Source organism: Astatotilapia calliptera, chromosome 22 (genome assembly GCF_900246225.1).
Source record: "Astatotilapia calliptera chromosome 22, fAstCal1.2, whole genome shotgun sequence".
Classification (NCBI taxonomy): domain Eukaryota; kingdom Metazoa; phylum Chordata; class Actinopteri; order Cichliformes; family Cichlidae; genus Astatotilapia; species Astatotilapia calliptera.
This window is the reverse complement of record NC_039322.1, coordinates 10,219,669-10,244,613: the sequence shown is the minus strand read 5'-3', so window position 1 is coordinate 10,244,613 and position 24,945 is coordinate 10,219,669. Positions and strand designations below refer to the sequence as shown.

Below are 24,945 nucleotides of genomic sequence, written 5' to 3'. Positions count from 1 at the left end.
GGTCACCTGCCACTCCCTTCCAAAAGTTGTTAACTAGACAGGCTGGAAAAGTGGTCGCATTTGGGCCTAGATGGCACGTAACTCCACATGTTCACATGTTCACTCAGAGAAAATACCCTGTGATGATGCACGGAGGCATTTCTCGTGTCGTCCTCACCTGCAGACTGTCTGCTCTCATCACAGCATCAGCAGCGCTCACAGATCTCTGTGCTGCACATCCAATAATATTATTAATGTGAATGTTTTAACATTTTTAGAAGAAAAATCTGACCTGGTCACAGTGCTGAAAAACACCAAAGGTGGTCCAAAGCTAATTCATGGCCTGAATTATTGTTTCAGTCCAATGCTGAAATTCAGCAAATTAAATAAATATGAAAGTATCTAATGACTAATAACTATAAAACAGTTATGGTAAGAAGCACAAAGACCAACAGAAGGAAACACAAGCTGAGATCTGACAGGAAATTCATATTTCTTTGGATTTCATACAGATTTTTGTCTCATTTTTAAATGAAAGAAACCTGAGTTTCATTGCATGTTGAATGTTTTTTGGGTTCCACATTTCTTTAAGTTTTTATTAACAGACAAATTTAACTTTAACAAACATCCTGCAGGTCTTTAAAAAACCTGAAATTATAATCAAGGAAATTCAAGCCTTAAAATGTCTCAAATTTTCTAAACGGTATTAACTTCACATCTGGTATTTTTAGGACTGTTAGAAACCAATAATAACCCTAAACACTGATTTAAAAAAAAAAATTGTCTCATAAAATTCATGTTGTCTCTTTGTGATCGCCCTCATTCATCTATTATAAGATGTAGTTACATGGACGGACACACAGGGGGTGCTTACCTTACGGCATAAGTGTGTAATCTTCATTAGCAGCTCCTTCACAGCAGCAGGTAGCAGGTCCGAGCACTCAGCCGGACGATGGAGACGTTGAGGTCTGAGTTTATTTTTCATTTCCAGCATGAAGTAAAATACACATCAGCCAGCGTCTCAGTGAGAGCCAATCACTGCTGACCTGACAGCCAATCAGCTGAACATCTCCAGGTGAAAGAGCACCAGGTAAATGTTGGGACTTGGTGCTCTTTCACCTGGAGATGTTCAGCTGATTGGCTGATTAAACATGTGTCACTTCTTCATAGTTCTTGTTACGTTCCCCCCGAAGGGGTCTAGGCATGTGAGAGAGGGGACCAGTAACAAATGAGTCCAGAATCAGAATGAAAAAAGGAAAACAAACAGAGTTGTTCTGCATCAATAAAACTTTATTACAAAATGGTACAGGTTAACATTAACTTAAAGGGCCGGCAACGCCGTCTTACCAATAACGCCAAAGAAACAAAGAAAACGCTCGCAGCCACGAAAGGCAGGAGGACTACCAAACAAACACAATAAAAAAGGAGGCACTTCCCACACTTCCTACCCTACTCCCCACCACGGGGAGACACTCTCAGGGCCCACAAGCCCACACCACTCACGCAAAGCAGCTATGCTGTTTCCACAACTCCACACTTTGAGCAGGCTAACCACACACAACGCAGAGACACCAGAGAACACCCCACACTGTTCACAGCTCATCCCCAGCTTATATGACCTCAGAGAGGTGATAGCTGACTGGGCCCAGGTGGCAAACGAGGCTAATCAGAAGCAGCTGTGTCCTGGGGAGAGAGAAGAGCAAGAGAGAGACAGAGGGGTGGAGCAAAAGAGGAGGAGGCGGAGAAAAACACCACACCCACACAAGGGCAGTATCAGGAGGCCCAGCTAGGGCCGTAACAGTTCTGCTAACTTTTAATCCTGTTTCTTTACATGTGTAATAAAGGTCAAAGGTCACAGCATGTGTAAAATCCTAACTCAGAGCAGAGCGCAACATGGACGCCTACTTTTAAAAAACTGTCACAGGTTTAAAACCGTCTAAAACTGGATTTAAAAAAATAAAGTTTTTAGAGCGCGTGCAGTGCCATCTTGTCTGAGTACACAGTGACGTCACTGCTGGTTGGCTGGTTGCTGTGAGCAGGGCTGGATCATTTTATATCAGCTAACTAGAGACAGAAGCAACAACTTGATGGAAAACAAGGAAACTAAACAAGAGAATACAGCTGTTGGCCGTGATGCTGGGATTGAGGAGCTCTTTATAAATGAGGACTTTAAGTGGTGATAAGCTCACCACTAGTACCGCACTCCTGGGAGCGCTATCCAACCAGCCAACCTGGTGACGTAATGAGTGATGTTGACGACCACATGGCACAGAGCCCGAAAAATGCTATAAACAAGAATCACTTTTAATCAACATTTTTCTCAGAATAAATCACAATTATCTTAATTTGGGGTAAAAGCTGCTAAAATGTTCTGTTTCATATCCTCTTTAAGTCAACACATTTCCTCAATTTAACCCACAAAACTCACAGCAACCAAATCCTCCTGCAGGTAAAAACAACTTTAATCAACTTTCCCTCGTACAAAATAAACAAGACAAACTAAATAAAAAATACTCCAGTTTCTCTCCAAAATCATCCACAGTACAGAGATAACAACATGATCACATCTGGGGCTGTGGACTCATACGCTACATGTTCACATAAAGAAAACACCTGTGATGATGCACCGAGGCGTTTCTGATGGCAGTGATGTTATAAAAGCAAGAATGTTGAGCCAAAAACAACAGATGTTAATATCCTCTGTTAATAAATAACCGTGGATCAGTGTTTTGTTGTAAAGATGTTGTCGATTCTTAATGCTGTGTGCTGCTAATGTTCCTGGGTTTAATGCAAAGTTTTGTTTTGTTTTCTGTCAGGTGTTCACATTTTTCAGAGAATGTATGGCTGTGAGTGGGATGATGAAACTGGAAAAGTTCAAGCTTATGATCAGTTTGGCTATGATGGAGAAGACTTTGTAGCACGTGACCTGGAAACAGGGACGTGGATCGCTCCAACACCTCAGGCTGTCATCACCAAACACAAGTGGGAGAATGACAGGGCCTTGACTGCGCAGGAAAAGAATTACTTCACCCAGATTTGTCCTGAGTGGCTGAAGAAGTTTGTGCACTATGGGAGGAGCTCTCTGATGAAAACAGGTGAAATCATATCACATGCTTTTTTTTACGGGTTGTACGGAAGCCCCAAACGCAATTTCATTGTTCTCTGACAGTGACAATAAATACTTAAATAAAAAATAAATATGCTGTTTTGTGGCCAGAACAATCTTCATATGTTCCTATTTCTGACCATTAAAACATCACATAAAAGCATTACAACCCCCCCCCCCCTCCTCCAAAAAAACATCACTGTGCGTCAGTTGAGTTAAATTTGCTCTTTCTCTACTTTCCACTCACACATTGACATTTACCCCCTTCTACTTTTCTTCTGATTTCTCTGTCACTCCTGTTAATTATTAAATAAATTAATTACAATTGTTTTTAATCATATTTTCCTTTTGCCCCAATTTATCCACCACCTACACTCTGACCTTTGGTAAATGTTAAATGGACTGGTTCTTATATAGCGCTTTTCTACTCTTCTGAGCAACTTGTGCATTCACCCATTCACACAAGCACATTTGTCTAAGTGCTTTTTTTAGCTAACATTCACACACATTCATACTCCGATTGATGCATCATAGTGCAATTTGGGGTTAGTATCTTGCCCAAAGATATTTGGCATGCAAACTAGGGGAAGCCAGGAATCGAACTAACCAACCTTCCGATCAGTAAGTGACCTGCTCTACCACCGGAGCACCCCATAACCAGTCTCTCCCAACCTCCGTTTCTTTATCATTAAATAATATAAGGCTAATAAGCTTATTTAAAGGCTAACTAAGGCATTAAATTTACATAAAATCACACAGGAATTAAATTAGTATGCACTAAATAGTAATATAGCATCTATCTTTCTCTTCTCTCCTCAGTTCTTCCCTCAGTGTCTCTCCTCCAGAAGACTCCCTCTTCTCCGGTCACCTGCCACGCTACAGGTTTCTATCCTAACAGAGCTGAGATGTTCTGGAAGAAAGATGGAGAGGAGCTTCATGAGGGTGTGAGGAAAGGAGAGATTCTCACCAACAATGATGGGAACTTTCAGATGAGTGTTGATCTGGATTTTTCATCAGTCAGACCTGAAGACTGGCAGAGGTACGACTGTGTGTTTCAGCTCTCTGGTGGGAACGAGAACGTCATCACTAAACTGGACAAAGCAGTGATCAAAACCAACAAGGGTAAAAGTGAAGGTAGGAAACATGCACGTAGTTTAGTGTAAAAATCATGTGGTTCATGTGCTTTTATTTGAGTTTGATGAAAATTGTAAGTTGTATACATGATTATGAAGATTTTCATACTGATACTGATTTGTTAATTTCTTAATAAACATTACCATTTAAAGTTTTGGGTGCTCTGATTTAAATTATTGCCCAATTTTCTGTCTTTTCAGTTTATTTAAATTTGTGAGCATCTTTTTTTTTTGTATTATCTGATTAGCAAACTGATGTTTGTCTCTTTTAACATGTTTCATTTGTTCAGGTTATGATTCATTTGTTGTTGTGTCATCTACAGGAAATTCACTCGCCATGATCATCCCGATCATCGTTGCAATGCTTGTTCTCGCAGTGATTGCTGTAATTGGTTTTATTGACTACAAAAAGAGAACAGGTAAGAGACAAAAACAGAAATCTTTTTTACTCGATGGTTTATCCAAAACAGAATAAGCTCCACAAGGCCCAGAGTCACAGTTCCATAAGAATAGGAGCTGTGTGACAATGTGAGCATTGTCATGCAATTGGTTGAGAGAAAAGATATGAGGTATAACATTTGATAAATGCAACTGAAATAATTTTTCTTTGTAATTCAGAAAAACGTCCCCCATCTCGTAAGTAAAACTTCTTTCTATTTTGTTTTCTCTGATCGCTTATGCCCTGTGCAGAATAAAACATTTTCTGTATTTTATGTTAAATAACTTTTTCAAGGTTAATTCTTGAGAAAATTTCAGATCAGAGCAGGATGTGGACTAACAATGTGTGTCTGACTTGACTTTCTACAGCAAATTTTGACTTTCTAGAGAACATGATTCCTAAAGCCTAAGTGACAAACAACCCTGAACACAGTGAGTTTTTACTACATTTGCTATTTTATTATTTTTTTGTGCTTCAAAAACACAAGAGGTAATTGCTTGATCAAACTAGGAATGTTAATATATTTTATTTTTGTCTTTTTAGATTTATGGACAAATTTTGCACTGAAACAAGGAGCAGTGTCAGCTCATTTGCCCCCATAAACTGTGACCTCATTGGTCATCATTCAAAGCATAAGATGAAGTGTTGAGAATCTAGTTGTAGATGCTTATTGATTGAAATTGACGGGAAATAAGTCTGCTCAACAAATCTAACATAATAGTGACATTTAATTATTTCATTTAGTTTCCAGTTGTAATTAATATAAGGTGTAAATCTAACAAGGACGCCCAACAGAGGAGAAGCAGAGCAGAGTTTAAAAAATATTTAATAATGAAGGCATCACAGCAGTCTTAATTCAATTAAAGGTTTTGTGTTCCACTTAAATAGATCCACTATACTTAGTTTATGGTGTTGGGTTTTCTTTCACACATAGATATTGATAACACAAATGTAGATATACATTAAGAGAGAGATTTACATAAATATATTCTGTTAGAGTCTGGTGATATAATGATATATTTTAGGATGTGTCAACCATTAAACAGAACAATACTACAAATGCTACATCCAAAGAGGACTTCTCCAGGCTGGAGAAGCTTATCAGGTTGGCTGGCTCTGTGGTTGACATGAAGCTTGAATCTGGCGACAGTGGCCGAGAAAAAGTCTGAACAAACTGCATCATGGATGATGTCAGCCACCCTGTACACACTGTCATCAACGCACAGACAAGCTGCTCTTCCCCAGGAGTAGAACCAACATGTGGAGACGGGGAGGAGCAGCAGGAGCAGGGGAGGAGTGGATAATGTTGACCAAGTGCAATAAGCTAAACTAAACAAACTGATACTTTGCCATTGTTTACACTTTTATTCATGGACAATTATTACCTCTTAAATTCTTATTGCTGCTGATATTTTGTTTCCTAATTTTTTGTACGCTTTTGGTATTTGTTCTTATTTGTATTCCCTGAGGGGACCTTCCCAAGGGATTAATAAAGTTTTATTCTATTCTTCAAATCACAACAACAGTTGCCTCAAAGAACTTTATATTGTAAGTTGAAGAGCCTACGGTAAATGTCAAGAACTTGTGCTTGTGGTGATTTCATAACTACAGGCTTTTTTTTCAGGAAAATAATAAAAATTTTCTTCGATATGCTTTTTAGTGAAAAAAATAGCATTTTTTCATTTCTGATTTCCAGCTGTTTATAACATGATGGATTATTTAGTCAAAAGGTGTCACAGACTGCGATGGCAGACTGTGGAGTTGTTGGAAAGTTGGACTCAAACGCAGGACTCTAATGCAGATGAACAACGAGTCTTATTTATAGTGAACAGTGAAACGACTACTATGTACATTCCCAGACACTGTGGTCCCCGTGGCGATTCCTCCCCACACGGTGCAGAATGTCCAAAATGGGACAAAAGCAACTCCAAACTCCTCTTCCACACCGTGACTCCACTCCCAGCTCAAGTAGCCTTGAGTAAGTAAACTTCCTAGTTTTCTTTCACACATAGCTATTGATAACACAAATCCTTGTATAATCCTGCACCAACTGGGGCACAGCCGCACTCTTAAGTAGGGCGCTCCTAACAAGGCCATCAGCTGCAACTAGTGATGGCTGACGAGCAGCAGGTGTGGGAGCCTCTAGTGTGAGAATACTTCCAGGGTCGCGTTCCCTTCAACAACCCAGAACATCCAGGATTGAACATAAACATAGGCAGGGAGACGGATAACCTGCAAGGATCGTCAGTTCGAGCCCAGGGTCCCCAGACCGTGACAAAGGGTATAGATCCTTTTATACCATTATTACTTAGTTTGTTTACCTTTGGCTTCTTTTAATGTATGCTTGAAGTAGAATATTAAAAATTCAAACAATATTCAAAACCACAGTTGCGTTCTGCTTCTACCCACGACTTCACACTGGATGAATCCAGTCTCAGTGCAATCCCCACCCCACCCGAAAAAACAACTTTTGCACTGAAATCTGACTGACAGTTGATGACAGGGAAGCTGTTTATTCTTGTCTAAGGAACTTGAAAAGAGAAGAGTCCGGACTTCTTTAAGTTTCCTTGAAGACATTTCACCTCTCATCCGAGAAGTGTTCAGTTCTAAGAGCAATTGGTGTGGAGTCCCACCCCATCATGTGATTTCCTGAGGTCAAAAGGCCCAGGATGTGAGTGGGCATTAAGGCATCTGGGAAAGGATCTCAAAATTGGATTACAGATGGCAGAGAGTTGGTGTCGTAAGCCACCGCCTCTGTTCAAAGATGGTCGTTCACAGTGGACACTCCTCTTTCAAACCATCTGTCCCCTCTGTCCAAAATGTGAACATTGGTGTCCTGGAAAGAGTGACCTTTGACTTTTAGATGCAGATGGACTGCTGAGTCTTGTCCCGTTGAGGTGGTTCTTCTATGCTGTGCTAGTAGTGAGTGGGCTAACAAATGCATTATATAGTTCACACTAGTAGCAGCAGCATCACATTCTTAATACCACCTTCTCATAGGAACACTAAAAAACTTATATAGAGGAATACCCAGAATGCCAGTCACACACACTCTCACGCACCTTTTGACTAGTTGTTTCTGTCCACATTAGCACATGCATTTTTTGTTTTTACAAAAACAAAATATACAAGAATAGTGGAATGATGGCTGAATGATCAGAATGCCAGAAATCTATTCAGGTTCTGTTGATGCAGCCAGGAATGTACTTAAAAATGTGTTCCAACTGTAAAATCTGCCAATAGACTACAGTTGCAATATCACAACTATTTTACAACATACTGACTCAAACATAAAAGGAGCTGACATCCACATCAAACAATATTGATCTTTAAAGAAGAATAACAGGCAAAAGAAGCATGTTACCTATTTTAAAAGGGGGGGGGGGGATTGCATTGTCGAGTTTTCTGGGATGCAAACATGCTTTTTTTTTTTTTGCCTGTCCCATTTGGTTCTTTAGCCGTCAGAATTGTTGTCTGAAGACCAACAAGGATACCCAATGGATTTACTTTGCCAAATGGATCATCGTGGCTGTAACAGGGCAGCCCTTAGCGGCTGGAAACACAGTGAGACAGACCAAGGCAAGTGTAGTGGAACAAAGTATTTATTTGCTCTATGGCTCTCCTTACAACAATTAACTTGTCGAGCTTCTTCACAGCACAAAAAATATCCCTCTAATGACAACTGGCAGCCTTAAATATGTTCAGCGGTCACAAACTTAACCATTATTCCACTCTCAGGTAAATTCTTAAATCCCAACCTTCCACCACAGTATACAATATATCAATAAGAATAAATAAATAAATACATTTTCACATTTACATATTAATAAATATTTCACACTTTATTGTTACACCAAACCCAATATTATAAAAACCCAGAAACCCAAGCACAAAAAGATTCACCACACTCTCTTTACCAATGGTCTCTCCCGGAACCTTTAAATGGTGTCTGGACCCCCGGGGAAACATTTGCCCAAACACCTTGAAGAGGACACAGGCAAGAAAGGTGAGTAATCATTAACTTACAAGCACTTATTTGCACCACTTTTATCCCTAGATTTCACACACACACTTGCATTAGTTTTCCTTATTGGTAAACCTTAATCACAATCTCAATCACCATTCTTCTCTCCTGACAGACAACCACCACATTCCTTGATGAGGAGCAGCTGTGCAGGATCTGAAACAAGGCCACCAACTGATTTTAAAATTCCCAATAAATAGTCAATAAATATTTAAACTTCTTGTGTGCAAATCCATGCTTAAAGTGCAATGCTACATAAAGTGCTTGATAAGGTGCTTTTAATAAAGTGAAAGGTGTGCTCTAAAGTGCTATACAGACAATACAATATAAATAAATGCAGTAAGGGAGTCCTCTTCCTTACATTTCCTCCTCCCTCTCTTAAGCACGAAGTGCTTCACTCCTCTGTCATCCTAGATAAACAATCAGCAACCACATTTGACTTCCCCGGCCTATACTGGACCGTAAAGTCATAAGGCTGCAGAGACAGGTACCATCCTGCAATGCGGGCATTCGCATCCCTCATGCGGTTCAACCACTGGAGGGCACGATGATCAGTCTCCAGAGTGAAGTGACGTCCCAGAAGATAATACCTCAAGGCCTCAATAGCCCATTTCATGGCCAAGCACTCTTTCTCTACCATCGAATACCTCGTCTCCCTGTCGAGTAGTTTCCGACTCAGAAACACCACAGGCCTTCTTTCACCATCCACCTCTTGCTGAAGGACAGCACCAAGGCCAACTCCCGAAGCATCAGTTTGCAAGATGAATGGCTTGTTGAAGTCTGGACTGTGTAGAACTGGATGTGTGCAAACTGCTTCCTTCACAGTCTTCCGTCCAACGCACTTTGTTAGGGGCTGAGCCTTTTGTGAGGTTTTTAAGTACAGTGGATCGCTCTGCAAAAGAAGGTATGAATTTCCGGTACCAGCCTACTAGACCCAGAAAACCTCTCACCTTCCTTTTTGTTGTCGGAACTGGGAAGGACTGAATTGCTTCAATCTTTCCAACCTGCGGCTTTATCTTCCCAGAGCCAACTACAAAGCCCAAGTACTCCACTTCTCTCTTGGCTATGGAGCACTTCTTGGGATTGATAGTCAGTCCAGCCATTCTGATGGAGTGTAGCACCTTCTGTAGGTGAATGACATGCTCTTCCCAGGACTGGCTGTACACCACCACGTCATCCAGATATGCTGCAGAGAATGCTGACACATCTCTCAGTACATGGTCCATTAATCGTTGGAATGTCGCTGGTGCACCTTGAAGCCCAAATGGCATGACTTTAAATTGGTACATACCAAAAGGAGTTTTGAAGGCTGTCAGCTCTCTCGCTTCTGGCGCCAAAGCCACTTGCCAGTATCCTTTACACAGATCAAGTGTTGTAATGTACCTTGCTGATCCAACTCTCTCCAGCAGGTCATCCACCCTGGGCATTGGGTAGGGATCAAACTTGGATACTGCATTCAAATATCTGAAATCAATACAGAATCTCAGGGTGTCATCTTTCTTTGGTACCAAAACAATCGGGCTGCACCACTCACTGCTTGACACCTCAATGATTCCCAGGTCCAACATCAGTTTTATTTCTTTCTGTAGCACTGGCACCAACCGTTCAGGAATTCTGTAACTCTTTTGTCGAACGGGTGCATCCTCCTTCACCCGTATCTTGTGCTGAACCAGTGATGTGAAGCCTGGTGTTTCTCGAAAGAGCTGTGGGTCCACGAGTGGTTTTATATCAGCCTGCTCAGTAGGAGACAAATGAGAAAGGTCAACTGAAGCACAAACTTGAATGTTAGTGTTAGTTGGAAAGAACTTCTCAGTCACCTCCTCATCCTTAACTGAACGCACCAGTAACTGATAGACCGGCTCTTGTCGGCTGTGGAATTCCTTCAACAAGTTCATGTGAAATGTCTGATATTTTTTTAACTCTTTCTGGCATATTCAGCTCATAAGTGACTTTACTCACTTGTCTGACGATCTCGTATGGTCCATGCCATTTTGTCAGCAACTTGTTATCGCTGGTGGGAAGCAATAACAGTACTTTCTGACCTGGAAGGAAGACCCTATCCCTGGCCTTCTGATCATACCAAGTCTTTTGATGTTTTTGTGCAGCTTTCATGTTGTCTTGCATCAGTGATGTCATTTTCTCCAACCTCTCTCTCATGGTGATGACGTAGGCTGCGATGTTTTCGCCCTCTGCTTTGGATTCCTCCCAGCAGTCCTTAAGCAGATCCAGGGGGCCTCTCACTTGGCGACCGTATAAAAGTTCAAAAGGCGAGAAGCCAGTGGAAACCTGCGGGACCTCCCGGTAGGCGAACAGAAGGTAGGGCAGCCATCGATCCCAGTCAGCACCTGTGTCAGAGACAAACTTGCGCAGCATACTTTTGAGAGTCTGGTTGTATCTCTCCACTAGCCCGTCCGTTTGGGGGTGATAAGGGGTGGTCTTAAGTCCCTTTATCCCTAACAACTTATAAACCTGCTGCAACAACTTGGATAGAAAGTTCGTTCCACAATCCGTCAGAATTTCTCTTGGTATGCCTACCCTAGAGAAAAGCTGCAGAAGACAATTAGCAATGTGACGAGCTTTAATTGATCTGAGTGGGAAGGCCTCAGGAAACATATGACTACAGTTTTTCTCAAATGCTAAAACACATTTCACAAACGTTACCACCAGGTCCCCCAATGTCCAAACACAACACCCTTCTCTAAAGCTACATAAACACAACCACACCTTCCCACTGCAAAACTCAAACTCCTACACCAAGAGAGCAGCTCGAAGCTGTCAAAACTATAAACACTATACACAGCATTACACACTACAGCAAAACAATTGAAAACACAATGCTCAATTTGTGAGAAGGTTCTTTGTTTCATAACTGCCAATGCATATTTTAGAAACTATACAGTAACGGATCGTCGTAGATCTCTGCAGAGGATTAGGCATTTAGATTTGTGAGTTTCATATGAGTAGTATGAATCTATAGAAAATCCTGCATGTACGTACACTACTGTAACACAACTCAATGCAAAAACAGAATCTATTGAAACCAACATTAATCTTGAAAACATGAACAGGGTGTGAAGTTTTTTTATTTACGTTATTCACACCACACACACCACAATCACTGTGCGGCATCATGTCGCTGAGCTGTTGCTCGCATCTCGTCCGTAATGATGGTGCGAGGTTGTCTTGCTCTCCCTCCTGGACCTTCTCCTCTCCCATGTTGGCCTTCTCCTCTTCCTCGTTGGTTGCTCCTCTTCCTCCTCTCATTTGAACTCCTCTTCCTCATTGGCCTGCTCCTCTTCTTCCAGGGCCAGCTCTTCTCCCTCCTCTGCATCAAATTCCTCTTCCCCTGACTCTGCCTTCATCCATTGTGTTTGTTTGGAACCTTCAGCATACTGTGCACTCTGAACTTGCTTTTACATGTGGGTACAGCATTAGCAACAAGTGTCTTCAGTTTTGAGTCATTGTGTGTAGTGAATGACGCCAGGTGTGTTCCCTGTGTTCAAAGATTGGTGACTGTGGCAAGCATTTTGCATCACATGGGCTTTCATTTGAGGATATGAGCAGAGTTGTTTTGCAACATGTGTTTTAGCAAGGAAAAATGTGTTTAGATTTATGAGTACAGAGGGTTGTGTTTTGTGAATTGTGTCTTCATGTGACATGTGTTTATGGTACTGGAATATGGTGGCTACATTTAGTAAATGTGTTTAGACTACTGGTCATTTGGGTTACAGGATTGGCTTTTGTGTTTTAACATTTGAGAAAAACTGTAATTAGCCCTACTATGACTGAGGTCCCCTTTCAAGACTCTTTAGCTCCCCCTGGAACCTCTGCTTATCTTGTTTTTTCAGATAGAACGGAAAAACAAGCTATAATTGCTACACCTCCGGGTGCCCAAGTCAAGCCAGATGCAGCTCCACAAACCCTGTCTCGCTTTAAGCCTTTCTCTCCAGAACCCCAGAAATCTAGCAGTGATGCAAAGCTTAAGGTTCGCTTACTTCATTTACAGATAGAGGCCCAGGAGAAGGTACAAAAAGCAGATTATGATTTCCGGCTACAGATCCGTAGGCTTGAGATAGAAGCTGAAAAGGAAATAAGGTTAAAGCAGCTTCAAGTAGAAGCATTGAAGATATCCTCAGGGCAGAAGACGCATGCCACTTGAAGAAACCCCAAAAGTCTGACAAAAGTTTTGAAGTGAGCAAGAACATTGCATTAGTACCTACCTTTTTTGAGTCTGAGGTAGATTCATATTTTAATGCTTTTCAAAAGATGGCTACTGCTATGAACTGGCCAATAGACATGAAGTATTTTACTTCAGTGTAAATTAGTGGGCAAAGCTCAGGAGGTGGTAGCTTTACTTTCCTTAGAGCAGAGTATGAAATGTGAAGTGTTGAAAGAAACAATTGTACGTTCCTATGAACTGGTACCTGAGGCCTACAGGCAGAAATTTAGGAATCACAAGAGGTCTAGCAGCCAAACATACATTGAGTTTGCACATGAAAAGAGGATCTTTTTGATAAATGGTGTGCTGTTAAAGGAGTTGGTGATGATTATGAATCACTGCACGAGTTAATGCTATTGGAGGATTTAAAAAATTACCTGAGAGAGTCATAATGTTCTTAAATGAACAGAAGGTGACATCAATGTCAAAAGCAGCTGTGTTGGCCGATGAGTTTGTGTTAACACGTAGGAATGTTTTTGGGGGTTTTTTTTGGTTTTTTTTTACCCCTAACTCTCATCCAGAAAAACCCACAGCCTTGCACCCTGCACGGTTTGAGTCTGGTCGCTCCACTGCTAGGCCAGTGAGACTACATTGACCTCCCCGTGAGCTCACCTCCGCATGAGGGTCATCTCATTGCAGAGTGTCTGGCATAAAAGCGCAAACAGCAACTCTCCTCACAAACAAAAGTGTGGGACTGATTAAAGCTACAGAGAATGGAATGACATTGCAGCCTGACTATCACCACCCTGATCCCTGTTTCAAACCCTTCATCCTTGAGGGAGTAGTTTCACTGACTGGGAATCCGAAAGGTCAGCAGCCAGTAAAAATACTGAGACACGGGGGCCTCTCAGTCCATCATTAGAGAAGAGATCTTACCATTTTCAGAGGAGTCATTCTGCTAATCTAGTGTCATTGTCCAGGGAGTAAAACACAGGTTCATATCTGCCTCTTTGCACACGGTTCACATCCGGTCTTCCTTAGTTAGTGGGATTGTTAAAGTTGCTGTTCATTCTGCATTGCCTATCAAAGGTATTGACTTGCTGGAGGCAAAGTCATGCCCATTCCTGAAGAGTTAGACAGACCGGAGCTGAATCTGGAGTCTACCTCAGCATGACCAGCCTGATATTCTTCCAGCTTGTGTAGTTACAAGGGCTCCATCAAAGTAATGTCCTGACTTGGCTGATTCCTTTGAGGTCAGATCTCTCTAGTGATGCTGTCACATTTAAGTCTGGATCTAAGGGTCAGGCCAAAGTTCCACCTGCTGATAAAGCACAACCAGCCCTGCATTTGCCAGTCTCCCGAGAAGAATTAATTACAGCACAGAAAAATTCCCAATTTGTCCATCTACCAGCTCTTAAGCAAAAATGAAGACCTTCGTTGTTCTGAGTGTGATTTTTCTTGGACTATCCGAAGCAGCAGCAGGTGAGTTGACCCATGTAGTTATCTTCTATAATAACAGCCGAACCAGCATTGTGTTTATGTGAAGGGAAAAACCTTCTGAACAGGTGGATAGCAGTGTGTAGCCAAGGAAGCAGAGGCAAGTTAAAAAACAAACAAACAACAACTTTAAAAAAAAAAGTATTTACAATTTAAAAAACTAACAGTAAATACGTAAACACCTCTTCCAAGGGGTCAAAACATTGAAGAAAAGAACAAAATATCAAAATTATATTTAACAAACAAAAAACTAATTCAGCTGTGGGTGAAGTTATAATCCCAAACCATAAAAGTTAGTTTAAGATGAGTGGAACAGCCAGCGTCTTGGTTTTGCTGGTAAACTGGTTAACACAGTGAACAGGATTTATGAAGAGGTGCATTTGTGAGTATATTTATGACTGTTTTATGATTATAGTATCTACATTATAGCTTTTTTAGCGCACTAAAATATCTTTATAGAACTCTAATATTTTAATTCTGCTACATTTTCTGCTGCCCCCATGGCCAGATCTCTTTAAAATATAACCATCCCATGACTTGCTCATCATCCCTCCCGCTACACTCTCTTATTGTTGGTAAGGCTCACCCTGATAGGTCAAAGCCAGAGTCCTTCTGGGGCATGAACTCTTGCAGGATGGGGCTGTCCTGGGCAATATAAACTGAGTGCAATGCAATGACTGTCACAACTACAGGGATTAAAAACAGAACTATAAAATTATAAAACAACTCATGCAAAACCAAAAAACAAGCATGACATTTACACCATGTGTGTGCACCTGTACAAAGTATGCTGTAATGGCTGAAAGATTTCAGGATGTGAACATCATATGTTAATAGTCACCTACATAATATTTCACAGATAAAGTGAATAAAAAGACATTTTGAAATGGATCAAATTATTATAAAGCTGCATATTTGTGAGGTGTTTGCAAAAATGTATTAATGAAAGCAAGTTTTAAGGTTTCTAATAAAAAACATGATGATGGAAAATCTAATGATAATCACAATCATGTTTCTGATGTTTAACAGTATGCTCCTCTGTGTGTTATTTTCTTGTGCCACAGTTACACATTTGCTGCAGTACTTCTACACGGCATCATCAGGAATTTTCCAGAGTTTGTGACTGTGGGCGTGTTAGATGGGCAGCCATTCACGTACTATGACAGTAAAATAAAAAAAGAGAGTCCCAAGCAGGACTGGATGGCAAAGAGTGAAGGAGCTCTGTACTGGGACAGACAGACTCGGGCATCCATCGCGGATGAGCAGATCTTCAAAGGGAACATTGAATTTGTGAAGCAGCGCCTAAATGAAACAGGGGGTGAGTAATGAACAGGCGTTTAGAAACATCTGGGATTTTGTGATTCAGTTTCTATAAAATCCAACTTTCAACCACTAAAACTTAAAAATGTTCCATTCACACTAATTTAATTGTTTAGCACTAATTGACAGCAGCAGTGACTTTGAGGGACCAAACACACAGGAGACAGTTTAATGAGATGCAGAAGTGGTTTATAAAAACAGAGGAAGTCTAATCTTAAAAGTAGAGCAGGTCTTTCTCTGCAATCCAAACTGGGAACGCTCCTATAGTAGTGAGGTTAAAGCTCGGCCTGCTACCACAAGTAAGCCTGTAGTGTGAGAAGGACGATAATATGATATGATGAGGGCTTTCAGATTTGATGGGGCCTGATTAGGACTTTGGATGCTGTCTTATTATTTGGTTTTTGGTTTGTTATCAATTTTATTTTCACATGTCAGTTTTTAGTAGACAAAAAGTTGGATGGAGGATTTTCTCTCTGCTCCCCTCCTATTGGTCAAATAAACTGTAAGCTCTGAGATTCAATTCAATTCAATTCAATGTTATTTATATAGCGCCAAATCACAACAACAGTCACCTCAAGGCGTTTTATATTGCACAGTAAATCGTACAATAATAGATAGATAGAAAAACAATCATATGACCCCCTATGAGCAAGCACTTTGGCGACAGTGGGAAAGACAAACTCCGTTTTAACAGGAAGAAACCTCCGGCAGAACCAGGCTCAGGGAGGGGCGGGGCCATCTGCTGCGACCGGTTGGGGTGAGAGAAGGAAAACAGGACACAGACAAAATGACAAGATGTGACCACAGACCTCTGTTAGCATTCAGGCAGTAACTTTCACTAAAAGAGTATCTACAACACTATATACAAACCCAACAGTTCACTGAAGACACACATGACAATTTGTCGCTAAGGGTTTGGAGGCCAAGGACAGGTTTGCTGCTGATGTCAGTTACTCCCAGGGAACAACTGCTGCAGAGGGTTTTTAAAGCAGCCACTTGATGATGGGAACCAATCAGCAGCTTCCATCTCTCAAATCATAAAGAGCACGATTAGTCCATCCATTCACTTCTCCTTTTCAGGGTCGCAGGGGCTGCTGGAGCCTGTCCCAGCTCTCTTAGGGCAAGAGACAGGTTTCCAGTCTGTCGCAGGGCTAACACATAGACAAAGACAACCATTCGGCAATTTGTGGGCAATTTAGTGTTTCCAATTAACCTATCCCCACTAACTGCATGTCTTTGGACTGTGGGAGGAAGCCGCAGAACCCCGCAAACACAGGGAGAACATGCAAGCTCCATGCAGAAAGACCCTGGCCTGATGGTGGAATTAAACTCAAGACCTTCTTGTTGTGAGGCAACAGTGCTAACCACCGTGCTGTCATGATTAGTTTAAGCTTTAAATACTGTATGTGCCTATATATTATGTATATAGGCGTGTAACCTGTAGTCCTATTTATATATGTTTATAGAAGTTCAGGTTAGATAGGGACTCAGAGTGTAGCATCTCAGTCTGTTTCTGTTTTTTCTCTGTAAAGTTTAAACTGTGTTGATGAGAGTTTGTTTTAATTAGTTTCCACTGAACCAGTAAACAGCAGGAGAAACAGTAGATCCTCTGTTTCAGTGACTGTCGATTGGTTGATGTGTCTGTATTGAGATGAGACTGTGCTGCAGCTTTGCTCTGGTTCACTGTACTGTTTCTGTCTTTCAGGTGTGCATGTTTATCAGGAGATGTATGGTTGTGAATGGGATACTGAAACAAATAATGTGACCGGCTATGATCAGCTGGGTTACGATGGCGAGGACCTTTTGGCGTTTGACCTTAAGACAGAGACGTGGATCGCTCCAAAGCAACAGGCAGTCATCGCTAAACAAAAGTACGACTCTGACAGAGCTCTCTCAGCCAGACAGAAGAACTACTTCACTCACATTTGTCCCGAGTGGCTGAAGAAGTATCTGAACTATTCAGGGAGCTCTCTGAGGAGAACAGGTGCAATAACACTGGATTTTAACTGGACTTGGAAAGACAATCAATCAGCTATAGGTTGATTGATTGTCAACAAACATACAATTTGTTATAATAACAATAACGAACACTTATATTTTTTCAACAGTTCTTCCCTCAGTGTCTCTCCTCCAGAAGTCTTCCTCCTCTCCAATCACCTGCCACGCTACAGGTTTCTATCCACACAAAGCCAAACTGTTGTGGAGGAAAGATGGGAAAGAGCTTGATGAGGGTGTGAACAGAGGAGAGATCCTGCCCAACAATGATGGGACCCTCCAGATTTCTGCTGATCTGGATCTTTCATCAGTCAAACCTGAGGACTGGAGGAGCTACGATTGTGTGTTTCAGCTCTGTGGTGTGAATAAGGACATCATCACCAGACTGGACAGAGTAGTGATCAGAACCAATGAAGGTCAGTCTGCTCTCAGAAGTGATGAAGGTCAGAAGCACACATTTAGTTTACTGTAATATAATAGTGCATAGTAAAGAGCAGTTCATGCAGTTTTATGTGTTAAAAATAGAACAATTTTGTCAGTTTATTTCACACTTAAAGTCTAGACTGGGACATGTTTCCCATCTTCCCATCAACCTGCTGAAAATAAAAGTGAGTTGTATTTCCAAACTAAGAACATAAAAGGAATTTAAGACTCTTTACCAAACACTAATGCTTTTTCCAAAATCACGTTTTACCTTGTGAATGAGCAGCCACAGTTAACAGAGTATAGTTACTCCAGTTTTATAAAACGAGTAGAGGTAATGATTTGATTTTGGAATCAAGTTTACTGACTAAATTAAAAAGGATGTTTTTATTCTCAGAAGTTCAGTGGGCACAAAGACATCAGAGTTAAATGTGGGTAAATAAGCACAGACATAGTGAATATATTCAGATATGAACAACAGGTAAAGCATATAGTGACAGACTTATTGTCTATAATCAGTGCTGTTATCTGTTTTGATTGGTGATCTTTATCCTGTTTCATCTGTTCAGGTTCTGATTTGTTTTTCTTTGATCTAAAGGAAATTCTCTCTTCATGATCATCCACATGATTCTTGCTCTGGGTGTTCTTGCTGTGATCACTGTGATTGGATTCATTATCTACAAAAAGAAGACAGGTGAGAGGACAAAGCAGATTTTGTAGGACTTTGAGTTGATGCTTTCTTTTATTCACATTGAACACTAAATCTGTTTGTGGCGGGGTGTGGTTGGCGGTGCTGCTGCAGGGGAGGTGAACGCACCTGCAGGGCATCTGCAAAGATGCCTCGCCGGGTTAAAAGTGTGCTGGGTCCTGGATTTCAGTGTTGTTGTTGTTGTTGGTGTGTATGTTCGCGAGCAACTGGAAAGCCGCAACTGCGTGTTAACAGCAACCGTGTGAATAAAATGATGCTGAAAAGCATACAGATGTGGTCGAGTCTGTCATGACTTTATCACACTGTTTCATCCAGCAGTTATTACAGTAAGGCTCAGAGCCAGAGTTTACTGAGAATGACTGTTGGATAATAAGACAAGATCACAGAGTTAAATACATAATGTTTAACAAACCCTGTTTTTTACTTTCTTTCATTACAGACAAACGACCTCCATCTCGTAAGTGAAATGTTTCTGATCTGTTTTCTTTGAGTTTTATGTGCACTCTGTAGATTAAAAAGTTTTTCAGATCTGTCAGTTGTTTGTAAAAGTGTTGTGGACTAACGATGTGTTTCCGACCTACAGCTGTAGAAAACCGTGAGGTCCAAGAGAAAATGATTCCTTATGAAGCCTAAATGACAGACATCACTGCTCACAGTCAGTTCATACATTAAATGGACTTTTAGTGTAACAGCCTTCCAATGTATTGGAGGTCAAGGTTCATCAATGTGGGGTCAGCTGGCTACCTGACTACACTGAATGAACAGATTTTTCCATTAATACATTTTGTCTTCCCTGATGACACGGGCATATCCCAAGTTCCTGATGCCAGGAGTCATCAGGCTCAAGTTACTATTGAAGTGGTTCATGAAACATCATTTTCACACATGTGCATTCCACTAAAATAAATATGTGAAACAGTATAAGCTTAATGAAGTGAATGCATGCCATCATCGAAGTTAAAGGCAGTTCAGTGAAACATTAGTGTGACTTTTGTTGGCCAGAAACTGTAAAGCTTTCATAAAATGTGTTCCGCTTTCCCCCTTTTCTTTTTTATCTGTTTTTTTTGGTGTGATTTGATTTTAAAAAATCACAAGGTACTTTTTATTTAGTTTTACAATTGTTGCTGTTTTATGTGAGTTTAGGTGAGATTTTTAAGAGAACAGGACAGATGTTTCACTTCTGTAGTTTGGATAAATATTTACACCAATAAGAATGTTTACAAAAACACCAAGCTGACAAAGTTAGAACAAATGTTTTTGCTTTAACAGTATTGTGGGTAAATTCTCAATTTGCAGTTCCTTTGCTTTAATGACTTTAATGTATTACAATGTAAATATGCTGATTTGCAGAAATGAAAATAATGTTTTCTTGTTTTTTCTTTTTAAATTTCTGTGTAAATTTTTGCGCTGAAACGAGGACTGTTACCTCGTTACCTCTAAACTGTGAATCATTGTTTTTCCATCATGCTTGTTGACTTTAATTTAAATTAAATATTTCCAGTATCAGTTGTATAAATGTAAATATACATAAAGAGAAACACACAGGTCCACCTACATCTATGACACTTATATACTCACAGGGTTTGGTGATTTATTTCCCTTAACGTAACATTTGTGGATTTTCACATTTTTAACTGGAGACTTTAAATCACCGAATTTATTAGAGTAAACTATTTTTTAACTTGTAAATCTGATGATAAAGGTTACTTCGTCTCTGCCCTGGTGTGTGAGGACTGGCTCCACTCTTGTCTTATTTTATCTCAGTGAGAACGCAGGACAGGAAATGGATGGATGGAGTTCTTTGTCACTGTGTTTAGTAGCTTTTCAATAATGCTGTGAACACATTTTTCATTCCTTTTGTTCCCTGTGTGCTCACTGACTTTGCCTCCTGTATTGTCTGGTTTTCCTAGTTTTTATTATTTTTTTCTACCTTTATTCTTATTTTGTTGGACAAATTTATCACCTTTTTATATAAACCTGTTTAGTTTTCTTTCAAATGTCATTTCAAATGTTTTGAGACTGAAGTGTGTTTTCAGCACTAATGAATGCTGATGAAATACTTCTCGTACTTCAGTACTTTAAGGGTGTTTTTCTCTCTCTTGTAAACAATTTTTTATATCTGGTGTTTGTTTATTAGATAAATGTAAGTATTGCTGTTAATTTATTTTCTATGTTTGTTATGATGACTTTTTAATAAAATCCACAATATTCTTAATTTTTGTCCTGTTGTGAATCCACATTGAGTTTATTCTTCCTATGTGACTGTAGCTACAGTTTCATGAATATTTGCTTTAATATTATAAACTATTGTATAAACTAAACTATAAACTATAAAATGATGTAACTAAAGGGGAGATCTGACTTTTCACATGAAAAAAATGATGGAAAAATGTGATATCAGCTTAGATGAATCTCACTTGGTTTGGTGCAGTCTCTAAGGAGGTTAACAGTTACCAGTAATGATCTGGTTATGTTGGAGAAGACGTCATAGCATTGCATACAAACACTGACATGGATCACTCCAAAATAATGTGCCTTTAAAACTAAAATGAAGTGTAACGGAAACAAAAAAAATGTTGTTAGAGCAGCTGCTTCACCTCTGTTGGAACTATGGGAACAGCTCTCTCCTAAAAACAGGCTGGACGATGCTCTTTCATTTCTATCCTTTGTTCAACATTTCTTATGTTAAATGCTGCTTTCACTTTAATTTATAAGCGGCTGTAATTTGTCTGTTCAAACACATTTCTATTGTGTTATACTATGTTTTTGGATCCATGTGTTTGATTTGGTTTTTGTGTCACCTTCAAGTCTAAAAGTATTGATGTTTTCTGTGTAAAGAAAACGTGTTGACCACTAAACCATGAAGTAACTAGAACTTAAATATTAAAAGTACCAAGAAAAAAAGGAAATGAAAAGAACAGCATCAGGTGTTCAAACATCTGCAGGGGTTTTAAATTTCTCTTCAGTCAAACAGTTTTCAGTGTTGAAGCTGCAGAAAAAAGCTGACAGGAGCTAACGTTTATGTTTAAGAACATTGTTTGACTCTTTATCCTTTGTTTGTTTGGGTCTCACTTCTGAGAAGTACAGAGGTAATAGCGTGTTACATGAGAATGATAACAGTAGATAGCAGGCTGAGCTGAAAGTAGGTCCAACGTTAGACTTGTACTGAAACTAAATAAGTACCTTAAAATGCTAACACATAACTACCACAGAAGACATGAATAAAAGAATATGATGCTTTCGACAATATAATTACATATAATCAATATAATATCACGACTCAATAACTACACAAATTTGTGATCACACAGTTATTGCTCTACCCTCCACAGAGCGCCACATGACAGAAATTCAGTGAATTCATTTGTGATATTTTTGTTTCCAATTCAACATGAGCCACAAAGAACAGATTTTATGATGCCATCAAAAACCGGTTCAATGTGTGAGTTTAAACCAGATATAACTGACGTTTGCTCTCAGGATGAATTCCTATTTATTCTGATGGACCTTTGACACCTGAGCAGGAAGCACTGAGTCTCTTTTTGTGGACAATAAAACTAATAAAGTCTCTTAAACGTTTACATGTTGATGGTCTTAATGTTCCTGCTTCTCCTGGGAATACAGGAGGTGACGACAGGTTATCTAGGAATTTTATGTTTTTGTCTTTTTTTTTGTGGCAGCCTTTTTCTGCATCATTTGATCCCCAGAGAATTGCAGCCTGTTTCCGCTGCAATAAATCCCTGTAGATTATAATTATATTATAACCTTAATGTACTTCTCATCTTATTTCCCAAACGGTCGCCAATGTGGACCGATCTTCATGCTTTAACTGGTACAGATTTTACACTGAATATCCTTCCTGACACAAGCCTCCCATTTATTCCTGCTTGGACTGAAACAAGGAGTAGACTTTCTCATGACTCCCTGAGTCTGGGTTTGTGTCTCCTCCTGGTCTTGAACTGGGGATTGTTCATGTGTGAGGTGAATACATAAATGCATAAAACAAACAAATCCTGCATTTCATGCTAATTCCCAATAATTAGCATTTATTACGGAAAAAGGAGAGTAGAGATTAGTGTCAGTGTACAGGGAAGCAAAAGCAAGGATAATACGAGGGAAGAGGGTGAGAATTGGAGAGCTTACTTGTCACAACCTGATTACTAGCCCGGGCTGACGAGGAGCCGGTGTTCTGGGAATCCATCCTACCTCAAAAAACATCCTAGCCGATGTTTCTGCGCAGACGCCGCGCATGCGCACAACACCAAACCCAAATTAACTTCTTTTTCTGTCACCCATCCGGAATACTTCTTAAGGTTATGGTTATGGTTAGGGTTATGGTTAAGGGTAGGGTTAGGTTTAGTCACAAGTCACCGTAAAATCATAATACGGGTAGGACGATTTGTCAAAGTAGGATGGTTTCTCAGAACACCGGCTCCTTATTGGGAGCCGTGGGGTTGTTTTTTTTTCTTTCTCTCACCCTCTCTCTCGCACCTTTTTTCCGCTTCACTCCGCACGCGAGCCTTGTGCTTTGCGCTGGGAAGAGGGGGGAGGGGCGGTAGTTACACTCGCAGTAGCACAGGAACAGAGCGGGAGGGAGAGAGAGAGAGAAAGAGAGGCAGGGACAACAACATCACATTTGAAAGGTATAGTAATCATCCACAACTATTTTCAGTTGCGGATGATAAAGAATTCAGAAAGTTTATTCATGCAGGCCCATATGACAGAGAATGTGCATCTTCTTTTTGTTTTCATATTTTAATTTATATTTAATTGTGTTGTGGTTTGCAGTGTTTTGTGTTGTTTAAAAGGAAAAAGCTGAAAATTTAAATAGTTAAAAGCTGAAATATAAATAGGTGGTTTTTGTATTATATGATTTATTTCTTACATTTTATGTGGAGCGAATAAGTAAAAGTATATTTACGGTGGCCCCTAGAGACAAAGCGCGTACAAACTCCAAAACACGTAAAAACTCCAAAACACATAAAAACTCCAAAACACGTACAAAAGACAACAGAAGTGCTCCAGGATGCTAGGCGCAGTGTAGTGGCTACACAAGCCAGGAAGTACCAACGACCGGATTTGGTGTGTGGTAGTAAAAGGTAAATTATTTGAATATTTACGAGTGCTTGTGTATAAATACACAAACAATACACAATACACACATGCTTTCAATTGTGTGATTTAAGTGATCTAGGTAGCTCTGTTTTGGAAGTTCAGTTAACACTAGAAATGTGTTTTGGAGTTTGCACGTGCTTTGTTTCTAGGGGCCACCGCATATATTTATATATAAACATATATAAATAAAACCACTTTTTTTTTACATTAGTAATTCCTTTTATGCATAATTTTATATTATTGTTAATAATAAATTAATTAAAGCAACAAAACAACCTGAGGAGCCGGTTCGGAGCCAAAAGAGCCGGCTCTTTTTAGTGATCCGAGCCGAAAGAGCCGGTTCTCTAAAAAGAGCCAGAAATCCCATCACTAGCATCCAGCTCCTGGTGTAAAAAGCCTCGTGTTCGCATTAAGGCAGACGGCCAGGTGGCTTTCAGTCCTTGCAAAAGTGCAAAGTAGACCCCGTAGTATCCAAAAATATGAGATGCGCATGCGTGCTCAGGCACAGAAAGGCGCCAACAGCTTCAACTCATGTAAAACTTGAATTCATTCATTTTGCCAGCAATAAATTTCATCTGAGACCAACTTTTGCTCCAAAACGTTAAAGGATTAGTTGAAACCCTTAATGTATTTGAGTTTATGGGGCAACTCAGCTTTTATTGTTGAATTGTGAAAGAAATGACTGTAAGCTCAGCAATTGCAAGTTTGATTTTTTTTACAGTGTATGCGTTTAAAATTAATACAAATCACTCCACTGAGAAACTTAACAAGGTTTTATCCCCTGAATAGAAAATAAATTATACAGTGTATACCCAACATAACATGAACTACACCTGTCATAACATAAAAATGTATAAAGACCAGATGAAACTAACCTTTTTTTCATATGAAAATATTTTACTTTCAGTTTCGTTGATTTAAGTGACGTTTACTCTCAGAGTAAATCCCTATTGGCTCTGATCTAGGCTAATGGTGACGTTTCTCCTGGTTCTCCATTTTAGCTTTAGCTTTTTCTGGACAAGCGAGCGCATAAAGTCTGTTAAAGG

General features: G+C 40.0%; 1 protein-coding gene and 1 pseudogene across 2 annotated transcripts in view; both read left to right on the top strand.

Annotated features, from left to right (window-relative positions):
* The window catches only part of LOC113015384 (major histocompatibility complex class I-related gene protein-like), a 74,417-nt gene that overhangs the window by 7,177 nt on the left and 42,295 nt on the right, over window positions 1-24,945 (top strand). Inside the window, exons 3-8 of one of the 2 annotated variants that reach the window (XM_026157403.1) lie at window positions 2,796-3,074; window positions 3,905-4,219; window positions 4,542-4,637; window positions 4,837-4,854; window positions 5,026-5,088; window positions 5,201-6,177. The exons of the other annotated variant lie outside the window; for it this stretch is intronic. Of the exons in view, the coding sequence (XP_026013188.1) occupies window positions 2,796-3,074; window positions 3,905-4,219; window positions 4,542-4,637; window positions 4,837-4,854; window positions 5,026-5,066 (749 nt within the window). The 3' untranslated portion in view covers window positions 5,067-5,088; window positions 5,201-6,177. Of the gene's footprint in view, window positions 1-2,795; window positions 3,075-3,904; window positions 4,220-4,541; window positions 4,638-4,836; window positions 4,855-5,025; window positions 5,089-5,200; window positions 6,178-24,945 lie in introns of those variants that run through there. 2 annotated transcript variants of the gene reach the window in all.
* LOC113015385 (class I histocompatibility antigen, F10 alpha chain-like) lies at window positions 14,265-19,508 on the top strand (annotated as a pseudogene).